The sequence below is a fragment of the Equus przewalskii genome, chromosome 3, assembly GCF_037783145.1.
Source record: "Equus przewalskii isolate Varuska chromosome 3, EquPr2, whole genome shotgun sequence".
NCBI classification, from domain to species: Eukaryota; Metazoa; Chordata; class Mammalia; order Perissodactyla; family Equidae; genus Equus; species Equus przewalskii.
Window position 1 is genome coordinate 34,076,065 of NC_091833.1, and position 21,784 is coordinate 34,097,848.

At 54.0% G+C, this 21,784-nt stretch overlaps 1 protein-coding gene across 2 annotated transcripts in view; it reads left to right on the top strand.

Moving 5' to 3' along the window:
* Positions 1 to 7,183: 7,183 nt before the first annotated feature.
* Positions 7,184 to 21,784, top strand: part of JPH3 (junctophilin 3) — a 99,948-nt gene continuing 85,347 nt past the window's right edge. The window contains exons 1-2 of one of the 2 annotated variants that reach the window (XM_070612461.1): positions 7,528 to 8,048; positions 8,775 to 8,845. In XM_070612461.1, the coding sequence (XP_070468562.1) occupies positions 7,667 to 8,048; positions 8,775 to 8,845 (453 nt within the window). In that variant the 5' untranslated portion in view covers positions 7,528 to 7,666. Of the gene's footprint in view, positions 8,049 to 8,774; positions 8,846 to 21,784 lie in introns of those variants that run through there. The other variant, XM_070612460.1, reaches the window with a different exon arrangement.

Consider the following 21,784-nt stretch of genomic DNA (forward strand, 5'->3'; position numbering starts at 1 on the left):
AATGAAAAGAACAAAGGGCTATTGCACGCAACAAATCAGATGAATCTGAGAGGCAATGTTGAATGAAAAAGCCAGACACAAATGCATGATTCCATTTACATGAAGTTCAAGGATAAGGCAGAACTAGTCTATGGTGACGCAAGTCAGGATGGCTGTTTCTTGAGTGGGTGGAGATGCACAGGGCCACGTTCTATATCTGGGACCGGATGGGGCTGTCATTGCTGCTGCACTGGTTGTCTGCAGGGTGTGGGCACGAGGCAGAGCCACGGCGGCAGCGTCAGGGTACTATTACTGCTATTGTTGCTGCTAGCTCCTGATGTCACGATTCCAGCAGCTGATTTGGAGAAGGTATTTAGGCACGAGGACTGGGCGGATGTTGCAGGACAGCAGGGCAGAAAGGGATGGCCATGTGCCTACTCCGTATCCAGACTCTGCCACTCACTGGCAGGTTAGTTCCTTTGCCCAAGCCTCTGGCTTCTCAGCCGAGAAGTGGCATCCACATAGCTTGGGTGAGGTAGGGATTTCGGGGCACCAAACCCAGCTCGCAGCAACTACCTGCTGACTGTCCTTATGGAGGAGAGTCAGGTTCCTGGCACTCCTGGTGGAGAGAACAGTACGGACAAGTCTGGAAACACTTGAACTTGGAGTGACAAGCTTGGAGAACCATTTCCTGAGAACTTACCTGCCTGTCTTAGGCAAGTCATTTATCTGCTCTCTGCCTCGGTTTCTTCATCTGTAACATGGGGATAATCACACCCCCTAGGAGCCACTCCTTCAAGTTGTTATGAGGAATAAATGAATTAACCACTGGAACATGCTGGGAAGGTGCCTGCACACAGTCAGCACTCCTTTTAGCCACTGTTTTACTAGCATTTCCTGGGACTAAGATGTGGGCCGAGGCAGCTATGGGGTAACAGAAAAAGACAGAAAGACATGCCCAGTATGATGTTTTAGAGTTGAATTTCAAAGCTCACATTAAGGTTTCTCAACTTTTCTCCTTAGCAGACTTCTGACCCTGGAGCTGGTCAGCAAGTGATCAAGGACAAAGGACTCCTCTGCTATCATCTCCGCTCAGATCGGTCCCTGGGGATGGGACGCCTGCGCCAAAGGCCGGGGGCTGGCAGCTGAGAGCAGCCCAGGAGCGAGATCCCTCTCAAGGTTCTCCTTGCCTTTCTGCGGTCAAGCCCTGGGGCTGGCGCTAACTAGCTGTCTGTGGCCTTGGGTCAGTCATTTCACCTGCCTTAGCCTCAGTTTCCCCATCTTTAAGAAAGAAGGGATAGTCACAGTCTGGACCTCAAAGGGTTACACCAGGACTTCGAGAAAATAAGGTGCATGAGGTCCTGGCACAGAGAAAGTGGCCAAGGACATCCAGTATTCTTGACGACTCCTCATTTTGCTCCCACCCAGGGCTGACGTCTTTCTCTGCCTCTGGTTCGGGGAGAATTAGGAGCCCCAGGACAATCTCAAGGTTTAGACCCTCAAGGGCACTCCAAGCAACTGCGTCTCTTCCCTGGGGCCTGAGTATGGATGGGTGGGGAGCTACAACCAGAAGACGATGGGTGGTGGTCTGGTAGAAGCAGAGAACGTGGGAGGGAGAAGGACCCGGGGCACCTCCAGCACCCACGGGGCGAAGGCAGCTCCTGCGACGGAGGATCGTGTTCCCTCTTGGGAACGGTTATCCCTGGAGAGGGGAAGGCACAATAATAATAGCAGCCATGAGCTACTGAGCACCAACGAGGCAGCAGGGGCCGCCCAGACACTTCACTCACCTGGGTGGAGTGGTTTACTGTTCCCCAACCCTACGCAGTAGGAACGGGAGTCAGTGCCATCGTCCAGATGAGGACAGGCGCATAGAGCCACCTGTAGCCAGGCACTAAGGGGACCGCGCCAGTGTCCTTCCTGACAACTGCTCCTGGTACTGTAGCCAAGTAAATCTCCCAGATTTGCACGAGTCTGTGTGATGGAACCAGTTTTGGGGTGTCCCAGGGCTGAGAGACCAAACCCTGGAAGTCGGCCCACGGTGACCCCAGGAAGATAAGCCTGTCTGAGGTTGCCCTCAACAGCTTGTTGCTTGCCACGCCCATGGTCCTGGTGAGGAATCTGTTGTACAGAGACACACCCACCACCCAGCAGGGCAGGGTTGCACTGGACTGCAGGAAGAGTAGGTGATGAGCGCTAAGGAAGATTCTAGAACTTTGGAATGGAGGGATCAGGGAAACCTTCTAGTTTCCATTTTATAGGTGAAGACGTTGGACCTCCAGAAACTGGAAGACTTGCCTGATATCACACAAGTCAACGTCAGAACCAAGACCAGAACCCCGGTCCCCAGTGCTGGGAGGGTGCTTTTCCCTATCACAAATTTATTAACGCCAACTCTTGGATAGGGATAGTTATGCAACAAAGCGTAACATACACTGCTTGTGTGCTAGCTACTCGGGGCGTGAGGCTGGACAACACCGTTTCCATCTGCACGAAGCATCCAGCCTGTTCCAGTTGCTACTGATGGGTAACAGACTGCCATGAAACTTAGTGGCTTCAAACAGGGCATTATAGACTGAATGTTCGTATCCCCCTAAACTTCATATGCTGAAGCCCTAACCCCCAGCATGGCTGTATTGGAGTAAGGAAGTAATTAAGGTTGAATGAGGTCATAAGGGTGGGGCCTGGCTCCCGCAGGATTAGTGTCCTTATAAGAAAAGACACCAGATAGCTTTTTCCTTCTCTCTCTCTCTGCCACGTGAGGACACAGTGAGAAGGCGGCCACCCATAAACCAGGAAGAGGGCTCTCACCAGAACCCCCCTGGCACCCTGACCTCAGACTTCCAGCCTCCAGAACTGTGAGAACATAAACTTCCACTGTTTGAGCCACTCTCTCTATGGTATTTGTTACGGCAGCCTGAGCGGGCTGATACACAGGGGTTGGCAAACCTTTTCTGTGAAAGACAAGATGGTGAAGGTTCTAGGCTTTATGGGCCGTGGGGTTTCTGCTGAAACCATTCAACTCTGCCCTTGCGGTATGAAAGCAACCACAGACAGAGGTAAATGAATGGGCGTGGTCCAGTTCCAACCAAACTGTGTTTATAGAAACAGGTAGTGAGCCAGACTTGGCCCCTGAGCCGTGGTTTGCGTGAACCCTGCCAGCTTAACACAACAATAACAATTTATCTTGTTCAGAAATTGAAATTATGATGGGAACAACCTGTGTCCATTGATGGATGAATGGATAAAGAAAATGTGGGGGGTGTGTGTGTATAAAATGGAATACTATCCAGCCATCAAAAAGAATGAAATCCTGCCATTTGTGACAACATGGATGGACTTGGAGGGCATTATGCTAAGTGAAGTAAGTCAGACAAAGACAAATACCGCACGATCTACTTACGTATGGAATCTAAAAACGAACAAAAAACCCAGCTCACAGACACAGAGAAGAGATTGGTGTTGCTAGAGGTGGGGGACGAGGGGTGGGTGAAATCTGTGAAGGGAGTCAGAAGGTACAAACTTCCAGTTATAAAATAAAGAAGTCATGAGGATACAACGTACAACGTGGTGACTATAGTTAATAACACCGTGTTGTATATTTAAAAGTTGCTAACACAGTAAATCTTAAAAGTTCTCATCACAAGAAAAAAATTCTGTAACTGTATACGGTGACAGATGCTAACCAGACTTATTGTGATGATCATTTCTACCATATACAAATATCAAATCACTTACGTTGTACATCTGAAACTAATATAATGTATGTTAATCATACCTCAAGAAAAAAAAAGACATTAAAATGATGACAAGGCGTGGTGGGGAAAGCTCCCTGGCTGAGGGCTTGCTCCATGTGCCATTAGCTGGAGTGGCCCAATGGGAGCTGGAAGGCCTGCTTTCTCCGCCGGTGCCGACCCGGCTGTCAGCTGGTGCTCTGCTGGCTGGAGTCCAGCTGGGGCGGTGGGCTGGAGTTCCCCCTTCTCTCCCGTGTGCCTCTCCAGGCTGCTTGGGCTTCCTGACAGCATGGTGACTCGGGTCCAAGCTCCAGAATCCTGAGAGCACGAGGCAGAAGCTCTAACCTTCAAAGTCGCCAGCCAGCCCAGCTCTCAGCAGCGGTGGGAGATCTTGTGGCAGACATCTCGCAGTGTCGGGGTACACACAGGCGCAGACAGGAAGACAATAGGGAACGGCAGATCGCAGCTCAGTTCTCGAAGGAAAGCAATAGGCTTCTGTGGAGAGGAAAGTGGGGGGGCAGGGGGAAGCATTCTTTCCACAGGGAAACCAGGAAGCCTTTCTGGAACTGAAGCTGGAAAACTTCCTGGGGATGGGAAGTGGGAGCAGGCCAGAGAAAGGCAGCGCAGTGCCCTGAGGCCAGAAAGCTGCAGGCTGGAGAGCTGGACAGCGGGGCTGGAATCCTGCTCCGTCCGTATTTTCCCTTTGGCCAGGCGCATCACCGAGGCGGCTCCACGTGGGTCTTTGTGTAAGGAGAGGGTGGAAGCCCAGGTCACCTGAGGAGTGCCCCTGAGACCACTGACGTGAGGGGCTCACCCCCGACGGTGCACAGAGCTGTGAAATTCCGCCTCGTGGTAGAGCTTCCTGTTTTTTCTCCCTGGTTTTTGTTCTGAAATTGCTGGGTTGTACTGTGTTTACAGCCTTGGAGAGTTTCCTCCAAAATGAAATCAATGCCGCCAGCCCTACTTTACGGGAGAATGATTTCCAAACGGCACAAAATGAATGCCTCCGATATCCGCACTTGAGAGCAGACAGTCCAGCACTGCTGGAACTAATCTGCCCTGCACGGGAGAGGAGGCAGGGTCCGCTGCGGGGAGGGGGCCTGTATTGGAAGGGCCGGGGGAAGGGGACGCATCACCCAGAGGTAGAAGGTGCTGACCAGTAATTGCTTGGAACCAATCACCATTTTCCAACAAGATCTTGGTTGCAATCCACTGCTCGTGTGAGGAAGAGCTGCTGAATCAGCAGAAAACGGGCTGGAACTAAAATGGAAGAAAGAAAGTGCAGAGTGTACAAGGGAAACGGCAATTTTATGTCAGTAGTGTTGGGGGAGCAGGCTGAAGCCTGGGTGTCCCATGCGGGAATCCCTGATGTTTGCTGGGGGGTCGGCCTCTTAATAATAACACCACTTCCCATTTCTTGAGTGCTTAGCATGTGCTGGGTACCCAGCTCCTTGAATTCTCATGGCAATCTTAAGGGAACTGTGATTATGTCCATTTTACGGATGAGAGAAACTGAGCTCAGAGATACTGAGTGACTGCTGAAAGCCACTGAATATCTGGCCCGCCCAGGAGGCAGGATTTGAACCCGAACCTCGTGAGGAAAGTCTGCAGCCTTTTGCCTACACATTCACAGTATGTAATTTTTCATTTACACCAAACAGCCCCGAGATGCTATTTCATAACCATTTAGATTGACAAAATAAATAAATGGAAACATAACAGGCAGTCTGATAGCACCACGGGTCGGCCAGGAAGTGGAGAACCAGGAGAGAAGGGTGAGGGCCCTGCAGGGTGAGGAGGAGACGGCTCCAGGGGCTCTGGAGAGCCATTTGACAGCTTCTACTAAGGCCAGAGTGTGCTTGACCCAACCATTCCAGCCCTAGGCATTCAGAGAAACCTTCCAGACAGCACAGGGAGACACCAACCAGACGCGCATTGAATCATCATAACTGCAAATCATAAAACACAACTGGAAACGCCCTGAATGTCCCTGTGCGGGGGGACTCGGTGAGAGATGCCTGCCCTCCAGGCTGCTGGCGCTTTAGAAAGGGGGCTTTCGGTGCCCGGGGAAGATAGAAAGTTGAGCTTGAACTCCTGGAGTCCGAGGAGGGGCTCGTTCTCCAGTGAGAGTCTGTTCAGCTGAAGGTGGGAACAACGTAGGCAGGAGAGGGTGCAGGCAGGGCCCCTGGCTTGTCAGAAGCTTCAAACGGCGCCTTTTCCAGCGTTCTAAATCTCAGGCTCCATGGCCTTGCTTGCAATTCCTGGCTCAACGCGGCTACCCCGCCTGCACTCCTATTAGTCTGGACCGTGCAATCGCCCCTCCGCAGCCCTGGCTGCTGCCATTTGCCGCACACGTTCCCCGGGATGGCTGGGAACGCGGGCTTCTGCTTGCGGATTCATAGTCCAGGAAATGCATTTTAAATTGGTCCCAGGATACTCGGATCCAGCAATCAGACACCACCTCTTGGGGGTGGGGAGGGGGGGCGGGAGTATGTGTGGAGAGACACTTAGTAACGAGAGTGGCAATCCCACTTTGGTCCCCCAAGTGCGACCGCTCCCGCCGGAGTAGGGGGCTACCTGTTGGCCAGGGCGCAGGGAAGGGACGGAATTTGGATGTCCTCACTCCAAAATAAGTGCGTGTGGCCAGACTTTCTCTTAACTTATGGGGAGGGGGCGTTTGCCAAATCCCTGTTTTCTGAGGCAAGCGCCCCCCTCCCTCCCACATGTGGACCCAAACTGCCTGTAAGGAAAAAGGACGGGTTATTTGTCCCAGGGAAAACCACCTGTGGTCCGCCGAGAGTCTCTTTAGTCAAGGGGCACGCGTTGCGGATAGGAGCCGGGTGCGAAGGGCGAGGTGCGGGGTGGGGAAGCGGAAACATTCGGGGCGCCCCCAGACCGCCCTGGGCCTGCTCTGCCGGGCTTCCCCTCGCGGCTCCCGGGAGGGGATAGAGAGCGCCCCGGGTGCTGGGCACCTTCCCATTACGCAGTTCCTGTCCCTTTAAATCCAAGTCCTGAGAAAGTGGGGGCTGGTGCGCCCCAGCTGGACCCCTATTTCCAGACAGGCCCCGGCAAGGGGGGAAGCCCGCCGGGCGGGAGCGCCGGGCGGGGGCAGCAGGAGGGCGGGGCGCCTGGGGTCTCCGCCTGCGCCCCGCGCCCGCCACCAGAGCCGGCGGCGCCCCTCTCCAGGCCGCCCGCGCTACGGGGGCGGGGGCCCGGGGCGGGGGCGCGTGGGGGCGCAGGCGGGCGGGCAGGGCGCGGGGCGGGGGCGCGCGGGGGCGCGGGCGGGCGCTGTGCGGGCGCGCGCCGCGCGGCCAGAGCGCGCGAGCCGGGCCCGGAGCGCACGCCGCCGTCGCCGCCGCCCGACCCGCCGCATTGCTGCTGCCGCCGCCGCCCCGGCCCGGCCCGCGGCCCCCAATATGGTGCAGCCGCCCGCGCCGCCGCCCGTGCCGCCGCCGCCCGCGGGCCCCGCCGCCGCCGCCCTCGGGCGCCCGCAGCGCGGCAGCCGCAGGTGGGGAGCTGCGCCCTGGGCCTGAGCCGCCCGCCCGCCCGGCCTGCGCGGCCAGCCCCCGGCGGGCTCGCCTCCGAGGGGCACTTGCCGCTGAGGTGGAGCCGCTGGCACCAGACGCTCCTGCTCCTGCCCCCTCCCTCCCCCTCCCCTCCCCTCCCCCCTCCCTCCTCCCCTCCGGTCCTGTCTCCAGCGGGAGCGCGAGACGCTGGTCAGGCTCCGCGGCGCAGCTCGAAAATGAATAATCGCCCCCAATTGACTTAAATTCCACCGAAGCCGGCGCCGCGGCCGCCGCCGCTCGGGATCTGCTCGCTGTTTTTTGCTTTCTCCATTCTTCCTTAAAAAAAAGCAAAACAAAACCAGCCAGCCAGCCAACCAAGAATCCGGTTTGTTGATCGCCTTATTTTTTTTTTCACCGTTTGCCGGATTTGCAAACCGAGTTACATGCATGTCCAGTGGGGGTAGGTTTAATTTTGACGATGGTGGGTCCTACTGTGGAGGCTGGGAGGACGGCAAGGCGCACGGCCATGGCGTCTGCACCGGCCCCAAGGGCCAAGGCGAATACACCGGCTCGTGGAGCCACGGCTTCGAGGTGCTGGGCGTCTACACCTGGCCCAGCGGCAACACGTACCAGGGCACCTGGGCGCAGGGCAAGCGCCACGGCATCGGCCTGGAGAGCAAGGGGAAGTGGGTGTACAAGGGCGAGTGGACGCACGGATTTAAGGGGCGCTACGGGGTGCGGGAGTGCACGGGCAACGGGGCCAAGTACGAAGGGACCTGGAGCAACGGGCTGCAGGACGGCTACGGCACCGAGACCTACTCGGATGGAGGTAGGTGCCCCGTGCGGGCGGCCGGGCAGGGGGCTGGGCGGGGGGCACCTTCTTCTCTTGCCTTTTCTGTTTATCTCTGGGCAAGTTGAGCTTCTCCCTCCAGTGGGGCCATGGGCACCTGGGGCTTTTCCTGGGGCTCCCTGGAGGCCACAACAGCCCTGGCTACAGGTTGCCCCACTGCCTGGTGGGGGACAGCGCCCCTGTGCCAGCTGAAAGGTGTTGGGGGCTTTCCAGGAGCCGAGTCAGGCCTGGGAGCGCGGAGCTGAGCAGAGTGTCAGTGCATCATCCGAGAGCAGGCCAGAGACCTGCTGGAAAGGCCAGACTGGGCCCACGGCCTCCCCTGGGACCCACTAAGGGCGGAGGGGGGCTAGGAGAGGGTCCCCTCCCCTAGTTGGCACAGCTCCCTTGGTGTTGGCCTCCTGGAGTCAGGCCCCAGCTCTGCTTCTTGTTTTCATGCGATGCCTGAGGGCCTCCGTTAGTCCTGATCAACCCAAGCCAATGGAAAGGGAGCAACTGGAAGAGCTAGAGGCGGGGGGGACGTGAACCCAAACCAACACAACAAGGCAATAAACTTCTAGGTGGTTGGATGCGCGGCCAGCGCTGTTGGAGCAGGCGGCTGGGGGGAGGGAAGCCCATCTGTTTAGCCAGAGCCCAGGAATCTCGCCTTTCAGTGGCTGAATCATTTTCACCATGAGTTTAGGGAATGCTCTGTGCCTTCATTCTAAGATGCCACCACAGTCAGGGCTGGGCTGGTGCCGGAAGCCAGCGAGCTGCCCGCCTGCCCGTTGCTGCTGTAAGATGGTTTCTGTGCAGGAAGCCTTGGCCAGCTTTGCGGCTCCTCCCTGTCCCAGATGCTCCAGTGTCCGCTCCTCAGTGCATCTGACAGCCATGGAGCATTTACTGTTCCTGGAAGCCAGACCCCAAACAAACCTGCCCTCCACATGCCCCCTCCCCCATCTGGGAGCTCCTCCTCAGAAGTGGCTCGGTGCCTTGCTCTGGGTGGTTTGGTAATTTTTCAGGCATGGATGCCTGGGAAGGGACTGGGGCACAGCAGTGACTTGTGTGCTTTTACTGGGCATAAAAATCAGGAGCGTATGTGTGGTCTTCTCCCTGCCTGCTCACTGCCTCTGAGTTGCATGAAGCAAGTGCTAAGCACCTGCTTCCCGGCCACATCCAGGAGTGATGGAGGCCTGGAGAGTAATTATTATTTTGGCTTATGCAACTGAGAGGCAGGGTTCATTATTACTCAAGGGGAGGAGGCGTGGGGGGCAGTTAATTATATAACGCTCCTGCCTGTCAAAGCCGTGCCCAGCCTCGTCCCAGGTGGCCTCTTCTGTGCTGTTGTTGTTTTCATGGAGCGGGTTGGAGAGCTTCCTTGACCCTGGGGCGCCCGGGCCGGCCGGTCCGAGCAGACGGCCATCCCTGGGTTCTAGGCCGTGGGCGTGTGTGTGTGTGTGTGGAGGCACAGCATATGTGGGTGGCTGAGGTGGGCGGCCAAGCAGCCTGGTGCTCCCAACTGGGCTATCTGGGAGCCCAGGGGCAGTTGCCACCCCAGGGCTCTGTCCAGGCTGTTCTGCAGACCGGTCGCTCCAGAGGTGCTCCCAGCTGTGCCTGAGCCAGGAGAGCGGCTTTGAGGCCCTGTCAGGCCAGCCTCACATGGGGGCATGGGGAGGAGAGGAGCCAGGCCGCTGTCTCTGGGAACTCCCCAGAATATCTGAGAGTGAGGTCTAGCACCCCACTCCACCCAGCTTCCCTGGGCAGAATTCTCTCCTTCGTTCAACAGATATCTACTGATCGTCTATGATGAGCAGGTGCCCTGGGGTCTAGGAAAACAGCAGTGATCAGAGTAGGTGAATTTCTTTGTCCTCGTGGGGCTTCCATTTTAGAGGGAAGGGTGGTAATTACACTGCGGTTACCCCAGGGAAGAGAGGAGCTGACTTTGTGGCTGGCCGTGAGTTTAGGGTTTGACATGTTGTTGTAAGAAATGCTTTTTCCTTGGATCAGTGTCCTTGGGTCTCTGTCCCCCATCCAACCAGCTATGCAGTGTTCTGCTCCCTAAAGCACTTCCCCTCCCCAGCGTCCTGTTTGAGTTTCACATGATGGAGACAAAGGGATCGTGTCCATTTTACAGATGAGGTCAGTGAGGCCCAGGAGCCCTTGTGACAGACCAGGCCCCCAGCCTTTGATGGCGGAGTCAAGGGTTTGAGCCCTGATCTGTCTGGGGCCAAGCCCCCTTTCGCCCACATTATACCACCTGTACACCAACCGAGGCAGACACACAGATGCAGGGCACCAGCGCTGGCTGCTGCCTTTTGATTGGTGACATGGCATCACAGAAAACCAAATTGACCCTTCTGGCCTGGGATAATCAGGCTCAGACATCTGGAGCCACTTTTCTGGAACACTGTCCCTGCTTCTCATTAGGAAGGAGGTGACTATTGAGAATGCGTGCCCTCAAGCAGTCCATCAGGTGAACAGAACCAGAGTGGGGTGTCCTCATCCACCAGAACAGAGCAGTGGGTCTCCAGGCCTTACCCCCAGTCAGCTGGTGGGCAGTGTGGGGTCCCGCTTCAGAGAGGGCAGGCAGAGCCTCAGTGAGGTCATGGTCCTGACTCCAGTCTGACTTTCGCTTTGCACAAGGGATGGAAATGTCAGGCAGGCATCAGCAAAGCTCCCAAACTTCAGCCCAGCTCCTGGTGCTGACTTGGGGAAATGGCACTTTCCATGAATAATGCACAGACGGCAGATGTGTTCTCCAGGTAGCTGGAATTGGTATGGAATCCATTTCAACTGGGGACGCTTCTGCCAACTCCTCCTTCTCCAGGTTCATCCTCCCCTGAGCGTAAGGCAGGTGCTGCTCATTGAAGCGAGCTGAGCGACTTCCACAGTCTGTTGGGTGACCCCACGGAGATGATGAGGCCGTGGGCACAGGGTGGCAGGAGCACATGCTGTGGAGTTGACAACTGTTGGGCTTGAATTCTGGCTGTGCCTTTGCTCTGCACTGTGACCTTAGGCAAGTTACTTAACTTCTCTGAGTTTCTGTTTCTTCCTCTGTACAAAGGGCTGATGATAATATCTGTGAAGTGGTTGGGGATTCACTGAGGTGATGTATACCAATGGCTATGTCAGGAATATAGTAAGCATTCATTATTATTTATCACTAGTTTATTATTACAGTTCACATGCACTGAATGTCACTTATAATGATCATTATTAGAACCAATAGCTGGACATGATAATGATGATAATGAAAATGGCAATGAATGGCAATATTAAACACTTACTGTGGGCCAGGCATGCGGCAAGTGTAGGCATGAATTATACTGCTTCATTCCTGTACCTTGCCAGCGTTGGTTTTCTCATTCCTCCCATTCCCCACGTTGGGAAGCAAGGCTCAGAGGAGCCAGATGCCTTGGCTGATGAGCATTGGGTGGTACCAGGATTCATGCTCTGGACCACAATTCCAGACTGGTGCTTTGGTGTGGAGCACCTCCGTCTAAACTCCCTTGTGCAGAACTGCCTTCCGGCCCCATCCTCATCCTCCACACCCCTTCTCTGCCGAGAGCAGCAGCCCTGAGCTGTAGGCAGGTGCACACACAGGCCCGCACACCTCGGCTCTTCCTCCGGCCCCCCGAGATGCACTGCCTCTTCTCCACTCGCTGGACCCCTGCACTTTGCCACAGAGGTAAATATTTCCTCCCGGGGGCTGTGTACACAGGACCCCTTGGACCAAAAGTTAACCCCCGCAAATAAACCCTCCCACAGCCTAAAGATATGAGTCATCTCACACACCCGGCCTCTCCCCCTCATACACAGATTCCGTTCACCGGCCCAGATCCCTCGGCCCACACAAATCACACACGCCCACAGCCAGAATTCAGATCTCCCGGCGCCTGCGCACACACACGCGCACAATACACTTGTCACCCAGAGATGTTTGCCACCCCGTCCCCCAAAACATGGCCACGTGCACCCTCCTAGCTTTGTTCTCTCTCCAAGTACTCCAGATCACCATCCCTCCTGATTCCTGATTCCTGCTCCGAGAATCGGCTACCCCGTGAGGGAACGTGCGCCCACAGAGGAGGGCTCGGATCGCTGATGGAGCCGGATGCTTTAACCTCACTTTAAATAGAACTTTGTGCAGTGAATGCCCCTTTGAAGGGGGAAAAACTCTCATGCAGACCAAATAAGTGGCCACTGGGAGTGTTTGTGGTGCTTGGCCATGAATATGTGAAAGTAAACTCTTTTTTTTTTTTAATGCAAATGCCCAGGTTAGGAGGCAGCAGGCCCAGCAACACAGATATTCTAGATGTTACACCAATAGGAGCTCATTTCAGAAACAAAAGAAGCCCTCAGCTCTCGGCGATAGAAGCATCTCCTCAGAGACTCTCTTTCAGCCACTTTGGGGAAGGAAAAGGCTCCAGGAGGTGAAAGAAGAAGCAAAAGCAAATAACTAGTTCTTTGTTGCCAATAATAGCTGAGAAAGAAGTGTTACTGAAGACTCCCCCCACCAGTGCAGCCCTGGAGCAATGTGACGTGCTTTATATTAGGAAGCTGGTGAGGAACTGAGGATCAGCACCCTCCGAAAATAGCCGTACCCCGGGTAGTTAGTGGTAGCCCGAGCTGACATTAACAGTTAATGCAGCTAACTAGAGGACAGAGGGGACTGTGGGCCAGTCTGTTTTGAGAACACCCAGCCAGAGAGAGGAAGACCCCAGAAAAACAAAGAGTAATGGTGGCTGTAGGGGGAGGCTCGGGAACTACTGCTATTTTCCTTCAAGACTTTTTTTCTTCCTCGATTTTCCCCAGGCCTCCACAACTCTAAAGATAACTAGCTATGACCTATGAGCTGATAATGCTGTATATAACGCTCATTGTGTCCTTTGATGATGACAAGATGTTTAGGTTTGTGAGCCCTAGAAGAAAGAGTGATGTTTGTTTGAATTTTCCGCAATGGCTCCCCCAGTTTGTAGTTCCTGGCTTGTGAGAGGCCACGTGGTTGATGAAGGCCAGCGCTGCGTGGGTCCTGGCTTTACCACCATCAGGCTCTGTGGACTAGAGCAAGGAGCTCTCTTGGGTCCAGCGTGTCTTTCAGGAGGAGAGAGGAGCGGTGTCTTCAGCACCCTGGAGAGCGCCCCACACGTTGCCTGGGCGGCTTTGCTCTAATTCCCTCCGGGTCACCTCTTCCAGCAACTGCGTCTCCTCACCAGTGACTGCCTGGCCCTGACCCCCCCAGCACACTCGGCCATCAGAAGTTTGCCTGCTCCCGCTCTGCCAGTGTGTGGGTTCCATCCTCCAGGAAACACCCCCACTGAGGTGGGGTTTGCCTGTTTTTTACTCCAGTCCTGTCAGTCTTTCTAAAATAGTTGAATGACTTCTAGGTGTCTCCTGGTGCAGTGAGAGAGCATCTCCCTGCTGGTGGAGGCGGGTTTGGGGTGGGGTCCTTAGTGAGACTGGTGGAAGTCACTCTGAAGCGCATTGGGTGGTGTGTGTTCAGTTCCCATGGAGCTGACAGGGGTTACAAGAACATGACCACAGGCAGCAAAGTGTCTGGAGCAGCCAAAGAATGACTATTTTGCTGCCGTTCTCCTGAAATCAGCACCAATGGATTAGTCATCTAGACCAGCTCTACCCAATCCAGGGGCCACCAGCCACATGTGGCTATTTGAATTTAAATTTAAATGAATTACAGTGAAATAAAATTTAGAATTTCAGTGCCTCAGTCACAGTAGCGACATTTTGAGTGCTCAGTAGCCACGTGTGACTAGTAGCAACTGTATTGGACAGTGCAGAGAGAGAATGTTTCCACCATCACGGAAAGTTCTCTTGGACATGCTGATGTGGAGTGCGAGTTTCATGCAGGAAGGGCTGTGTGTCTGTGCTCGTCACTGCTGTGTGTCCAGGGACTAAAATGGCGCAGGCATACAGTGGTCGCTCAATAAATATTTGTAGGGTGAGTGAACCGTGAAAATGCAGTAACATTTGGCCATTTCATTCACCATCATCATTTCACCTGTCCATGTCATTGCAGGAACTTAGAACTGGACATAGACTGTTAAAGGACAGTCTTAAACCTCTCTCTAAAGTGTCATTGTTTTGATCCCCTGACTGGTTTTGTTTTGTTATTGGCTCTGTCATTGCTTGTAAGAGACTCTGCCAGCGTTTTACATGAGTAAGATGGATGGCGTCGAATACAGTGAATAATAGAGTAAGGATGTTCTAATGGTGCGAGGCAGTCATGACCGGGGGACAGTTTGGAGCACTATTTCCTGAGCAGCGTTCACAGCAAAGTGCTAGCAAAGACAGTTGGAAACGTAAGTTCCCTTTCATCTACCCACTTTCTCTCTCTTCATTGCTACGGCTTCCTCGGCTTGACCCATTCACTCATCTGAGAAGCGTTTACTGAGTTCCTGCTTTGTTCAAGGTGTGAAGACAGAAAGCTCAGGTTGACCTTCGTTGAGTCCACCTGGAAATAGTTGCTGAGCACTGACTACGTGTCTTAGTCCCTTGGGGCTGCTGCAACAAATACCATAGACTGGGTGGTTTATACAACCGACATTCATTTCTCACAGTTCTGGAGCCTGGGAAGTCCAAGATCAAGGCACTGACGGACTCAGTGTTTGGTGAGGGGCCTCTTCGGGGTTGCAGACTGCCAGCTTCTTTCTGTGTCCTCGTGTGGTGGGCGGGGCAAAGGAGCTCTCTGGGTCTCCTTTGTAAGGGCACTAATCCCTTTCACGAAGGCCCCACCTCCTAATAGCATTACTTTGGGTGTTCGGTTTCAACACATGGATTTTGGGGGGAAACATGCAGTCTATAGCACTACGTGTGCAGTATGTAGTTTAGGGTAATGAGGGAGATTGGGAAAAAGAAACAAATAAAAAATAAAATACGAGAAATAGGATGATGTGACTTCTACCAAAAAGAAAATGCAGTCTGGATGCAAAACTAAAACATGGGAAATAATTAGGGGTTCCTCGTGCCGGACTTTGGGGATCCTGCATGGGAATACTGCAGGGGAGAGTTCCAAGATGGGAAGGGGGAGATGTGAGTGTCTTTGAGGGAGGAGCAGAGGCTTCCCAGGAGAAAGGGACATCTGAGTTGAGTCTGAATGACAGTGTTAGGGTGGCCGTCACCCCATGAATGAAGTTGCTGACTTTGAAGGAAGGGTGTGCTCAGCTTTACTCTTGTCTGTATGATGGGGTCATAGACTTCCTCCCTCTCAACCTGTGCCATCTCTCGCCTTCCCAGGAATGTCACAGGTGTTGATTGGGACCCAGGGGGTGCTCCCTGGTGCTTTTGGAGACCTCCAAAAGAATCGAGGGTCAGTCTGCACAGGCATTGGGCAGGGTGTTGGCCTGCCGCTGTCTCTTACTCTAGGCCAGTGCTCCTTAAGCTTGAATTTAAATTTAAATGAATTACAGTGAAATTTCCCCTGAATTTCTGGGCCTGAGATGTCACCCAAGAGTTTACATTTCTTGCAAGTTTCAGGTGATGCTGATGCTGCTGCTTTGGGGACTCCACCTTTAGAACCACAGCTCTGGGCTAGTGCCCCCAAACCCCAGCTGCACAGTAGAATTGCCAGACATAGTGCCCTGGGAGACTGTTAGAAATGCAGAATCTCAGGCCCCTGCAGACCTCCGGGGTCAGAATCTGCGTGCGAGATGCCCAGGTGGTTCGAGAGCGGGAAGTGACGCTTTTGCACACGAGTTCCGACCTTGGCTGTGCATGGAGTCATCGGGATGCTTTGACAAATGCTGATGCCAGGCCCCACCCAGAGATGCTGACTGAGGTGGTCTGGGTGCAGCCTGGCATCGGGATTCTTTTTTAAAGTATCCAAGTGATTCTAATGTGTGGCTCAGGTTGAGGACCACTCGTCCAGAGCAGCCTCAGCTGCACGTTGGAATCACTGGGAGAGCTCGATGAGGGCTGCGTCCTGGGCTTCCATCCAACACCGCTCTAGCCAGGATCCTGGAGGGTGGCATCCTGGCCTGGGGTTGTGATAAAAGCAGGAAGGCCAGGAGTCGCTGTGCTAGACAAGAGTTTTTCAAACTCTGGGTCAAGTGGCTCATGAAATAGATGTTGTGTTTCATTTAAAAAAATGCGCTGTCTCATTTTAACTGTCCTCATCTCTGAGGCAGAGGCCGACTGAGAAGGGGACAGGTGCTGCTCCAGCTGTGGTCCTCAGGACCACTTGCATAGGATGGTGCTGTGATGTTTCTGCCTCTGTCACCACACGGTCTTCTTCTCTGTGTCTCTGCCCTTTCCTCTTCTGTTTCTTACAAGGACATGTGTCATTGGATTTAGAGCCCAGCCAAAATCCCGGATGATCTCATCTCAAGATCTTTAACTCCATTGCATCTGCAAAGACCTTTTTCCCAAATAAGGGCGCATTCACGGGTACTGGGGGTTAGGACGTGGACGTGTCTTTTGCGGGGACACAATTCAACCCACTACAATGTCTGATAGATTTCAGTTTGAAAGTGCTCCCAAGCACACATTTGCTAACCTAGAACCCCAAAGCCAGGGAGATTCCTTTGAAAGGAGGATGCTCACAGTTTTGAATGTCTGCTTTGTACTGAGTACTCGGCTGTGCACTTTACCATAAATGTTACTTATTTATTTATTTTAAGATTGGCCTTGAGCTAACATCTGTTGCCAATCTTCCTTTTTTTCTTCTCCCCAAAGCTGCAGTCCCATAGTTGTATATCCTAGTTGTAAGTCGTTCTAGTTCTTCTTCGTGGGACCCCGCCTCAGCATGGCTTGATGAGCGGTGCCATGTCCGCGCCCAGGATCCGAACTGGTGAATCCCGGGCCGCTGAAGTGGAGCGCGTGAACTTAACCACTCAGCCATGGGTCCGGCCCCTCTCTTGTTCCTTAAAACAGTGCTTTGAGGGAAGCCATATGCTCGCATTGAAGAGATGACAAACGTGAGGCTCGCAGGGTTACGTGGCTTCATGAGGCCATGTGGCTGTTGGGCGCTGGGCCTCCACTGGCTCCAGAGCTGTCTCCAGCACCCGGCGATGGAACCATCATTTCAGCCACTCCCTTGCTTTCCAGATGGGGGAGCTGGGGCCCCGAGAGGAGCCTGGGCTCCTTGCCCATGGTCTCACAGTGAAGCAGAGGCAGGAAAGGATGACACCATGGTCTTCTGCACCAGGCCTGTGGTGGGCCTTTGCCCAGCAATTCCTAGACTTGTGGGTTCTCCCAGACCCCTCTGCGAGTGTGACGGAGCTGTGGGTCCTCTCCCCGAACACATGCGATGTTTTGTGGGCCCTTCTGGGTGTTCACAGACTCCCTGAAACTTATGCTCGAACCCAGGATAAGAACCCTTCCATTCTTCACCGGTGCTGAAACGTGCTGAGCTCGGTCATCATTGAACGTAGCAAGTGGGAAATGGGAGGAAGGCTGGAGCCAGCGCCCTCCTGTGAGCATGAGAACCCAGCATCCTCCTGCGGGCCTGGGAACCCAGCATCTTCCTCCGGGCCGGGGAACCCAGCATCCTCCTGCGGGCCTGAGAACCCAGCATCTTCCTGTGGGCCCGAGAACCCAGCACCCTCCTGCAGGCCCAATAACCCAGCATCCTCCTGCGGGCCCGAGAACCCAGCATCTTCCTGCAGGCCCGAGAACCCAGCACCCTCCTGCAGGCCCAATAACCCAGCATCCTCCTGCGGGCCCGAGAATCTGGTGCCCTCCTACAGGCCCGAGAACCTGGCTTCCTCCCACGGGCCTAAGAATTCCCAGTGAGGACCAGGAGCATGCAGTGGGAAATGCTGAAACAGGGACTCAACCACCTGTGGTCTTTGGTCCAAGTCACCTGTCCCAGTCTCCCTGGACAGGTTCCCCAGAAGAGAGCCCAGGAATCTCCAAGAAGATCCCACATGTGGGCCATCGTTGCAGGCGGTCCTGAGGACCACACCTGGAGAAGCACCTGTCCCCTCCCAGTCCGCCTCTGCCTCGGGTGAGGAGGGTTAAAATGAGGCGTTTCATGGTGGAGGTGGCAGGCTTACTGCAGGGAGGCCCAGGGGAGCTTCACCCTGGGGGGTTTCGGGTCCTAAGGGGGGCCAGGAGGGCCCTCCCAGGAGCACCAGGTGGGGGCCTACCTGACGGACAGGGGTCACACCACTGCATCTTCCTGGGAGGCTGGTTGTAGAAGCCAAGCCAAGGGGCCAAGAGCTGGCACCCTACGCCCACCTGGGGACTCTCCAGCCAACTGTTGTGCATGATCTTTTTATGGCCCCGCCCCCGGCTGTTGGTTGCTTTCTGGCTGGTTCCGAGGTCTGGCTGTTTGTTGTGGCTGTGTAAAGAAAAGCAGTACAGGTATGCGTCACTTAATGACGAGGACACATTCTGAGAAGTGTGTCATTAGGCAACCCTGTTGCTGTGTGAACATCACAGAGTTCAGTTACACACACCTGGATGGTACAGCCTACCACACACCTAGGCCGTATGGTACTAATCCTGTGGGACCCTGTCGACGTGCAGTCCGTCGTTGACCGAAATGTCATTATGCGGCGCGTGACTGTAGTTGACATGCACCTTGGTGAGGGTGGCGTGCGGTGAACCGTGGGTTGCCAGGTGTGGGGCGCCCCTCCTCTGACGCCTGTGGTGCCTCCAGGTCCTCTGTGAGCACACGTGCTCCTGTGCGCTGTTAACGCTGGCTTCCGTGGCTGTCTCCTGCCCTTGGACTGGAAGCTCCAGGAGGACAGAGACTGAGTCTGGCGGGTTCCCCACCGTGACCCTGCATCCGGGGGCGAGGGGCTCTGGAAATCATGGCTGGACGATGAATGAATGGCAAATCAGCGGCGAGCTAGAGGACGAGGGGCCAGTCCTGGAGAGTGAGAGAAGGAGGGGCAGGGAGGGACAAGTGCACTTCAAGGGCTCGGGGGCTGGGACAAGTGTGGCTTGTTGAGAGAACTGAAGAAGGAGGCAGCAGAGTGAGGGCATCTGAGCGCAGCTTCCAGGCCATCGGAGGGACTTCAGATTTTGTCCGGAGGCCAGAGAAGGGCACTGGACAACTTAAGCAGGGCAGCAACGCCATCTGGGCTTGTGTTTTTGTAATGGAACTTTTTATTTCGAGATGATGGTAGACTCACACGCAGTTGTGAGAATGATACAGAGAGAGTCCCCGTACCCTCTGCCCAGTTTCCCCCAGTGGTAACATCTTGCAAAACTCCAATACAGTGTTACGGCCAGGATGTTGACATCGCTACAGTCAGATACGGAACATTCCATCGCTGCAAGGATCACTTCGTGGTCCTTTCATAGCTGTGCCCCCCCACACCCCTGTATCTCTTCAACCTCTGGCAACCACGGACCTGCTCTCTGTCTCTATCATTTTCTCATTTCACAAATGTTCTATAGATGGAATCATACGGCATGTACCCTTTCGGGAGTTTTCACTCACTGTAATTCTCTGCAGATCCATCCAGGTCGTTGCTCTGTCAATATTTCATTCCTTTTCATTGCTGACTAGTATTCTGTGGTGGGGATGGACCAGGGTTTGTTTAGCCATTCACTCGTGGAGGGGAATCTTGGTATTTCCCTTTGGGGCGGTTGTAAATGCAGCTGCTACAGACTTTCATGGGCAGGTTTTTGTGTGGACAGAAGTCTTCGTTTCTCTGGGATAAATGCCCAGGACTGCGGTTGCTGGCCTGTGTGGTAGTTGTACAGTTGTGTGTAGATAAGTGCCCTGGCTGCTGGGTGGGAAGGAAATGGGGGCCAGACTGGAAGCTGGAGGCCCTGGGAGGGGGTGCAGGGATTAGGGGAGAGGGGATGATGGCCTGGATCTGGGTGGGGAGAGCTAGAACCCTGAGAGTTTGGAGGCCGGCGGAGTCCAGGACAGCTCTCCTGTAAGACAGAGGGGACCCTAGAGGAGGAGTGGTGTGGGGGCCAAAGGTCGCATGTGGACCGTGCTCGGTGTGAGAAGCTGCCTGCAGCCGGGAGAGGATGGCGAGGGTGCTCTGAGTCTGGATCTGAGTGGAGGCATTGTCCGCTGGGAGGTGGCACTGAAAGTCAGGGGAGAGGGCATCCCTGGGGGGAGAGGCCCCAGCGCTCAGAATTGGCCGGGGAGGAAGAGGGCAGGGGAGGAGGAGAGGTATGGCTGACTCGAGCTGGGTGGTGGATGAAGTAGGCCGAGGGCGTGGGTGCACCTAGGGAGGTTGGGGAGACAGCAGAAGCAGAGATGGGGTGGGGACTCAGGGCTTGCTTGTCCCAGCCACATGGCCACCATTTTCATCATTATGTCATCTTATTGTGCTGCCACCCCGTGATACCAGGTCCATACGGTTACTGTGCCCATTTTACACAGCCAACCAAGGCTGGGGATAGAGCGACTTGCCCGAGTCAAGTGGAAGATGGGGATTCGGGAAGCCACAGCATACTCATGGCACGGGACTGGCTCAGACCGCAGCTCCCTAGTGAAGAGCCCGCAAAGGGTCGTCCTGAGGTTGAATTCGAGACCAGGCCAAGATTTCTGAGCGTGCACCTGGTGCATGCAGATGCTCCATAAATAAGCTATTATTACTGCTGCTGTCGTTACTGTAAACCTTTCAAAAACACCAGAGGTGGGTTATAGCCCCTGGTCTGCACTTCACATTTTTCCCACTTGTGCTTATTACATTGTAGAGTTTGTTCCATGTCAGGCCTGAGACAAATGGTATCACGTGACATTTTTTTGGGTGTCTTTATTGAGATATAATTTACATACTGTAAAATTCTTCCTTTCAAAGTGTACAATGCGGTGGTTATTAGGATGTTCACAAGGTTGTGCAACTGTCACCACCACCTAATTTTAGAACATTTTTTATCACCCAAAAGAGAAAAGCCGTGTGCATTAAGCAGTCACTCCCCATGCGCCTCCCCCAGCCACTGAGAACTGCTGCTCTGCTTTCTAAGGCTCTGTGGATTTGCCTATTCTGGACGTTTCCTGTAAAAGTAATCATACATCGGCCGTCTTTTGTGACTGGCCTCTTTCACTTAAGGTAATGTTTTCAGAGTTCATCCACGTTGTACCGTGTGTCAGTCCTTCATTCCTTTTTCAGACTGGATAATATTCCATTGCATGGGTGGACCACATGTTGTTTATCCATCATCAGTTGATGGACGTTTGTGTTGGTTCCACCTTTTGGCTATTGTGAGTAACGCTGCTGTGAACCTTCTTGTACAAGTTTTTGTGTGGACGTATATTTTCCATCCTCTTGGGTGTATCCCTAAGAATGAAATTGTTGTATCGTGTGGTAGCTCCATTTCCCCTTTTGAGGAACCGCCAGACTGTTTTCCAGACCGTTTTACGTTCCCATTGACAGCGTGTGACGGTTCCAATTATTTCACATTCTTACCAGCACCTGTTACTGTCTGTCTCTTTGATGATGGCTATCCTAGTGGGTGTGAAGTGGTACCTCACTGCGGTTCTGATTTGCATCTCCCTAATGACTAATGACGTTGAGCATCTTTTCATGTGCTTTTGGTCATTTGTGTGTCTTCTTTGGAGAAAGGTCTGTTCAGAGCCTTGTCCACTTTATGTCTTTTTATTGTTGACTTGTTAAGTGTTTTTTATATTATAAATATTGCAGTGACTTAAACTCTGGCGCCTGACTCCTGACCACCGCCCCGCCCCCCGCCTGTTTGCATGCTTCTCTCCCAGTGGATGTGTATTCCTTAAAATGAACTGTGGGCCCCATTCTCTTGCCCCTGGAGTACCTAGCATGTTGCCAGGCACAGAGTAGGCGCTCAGTAAA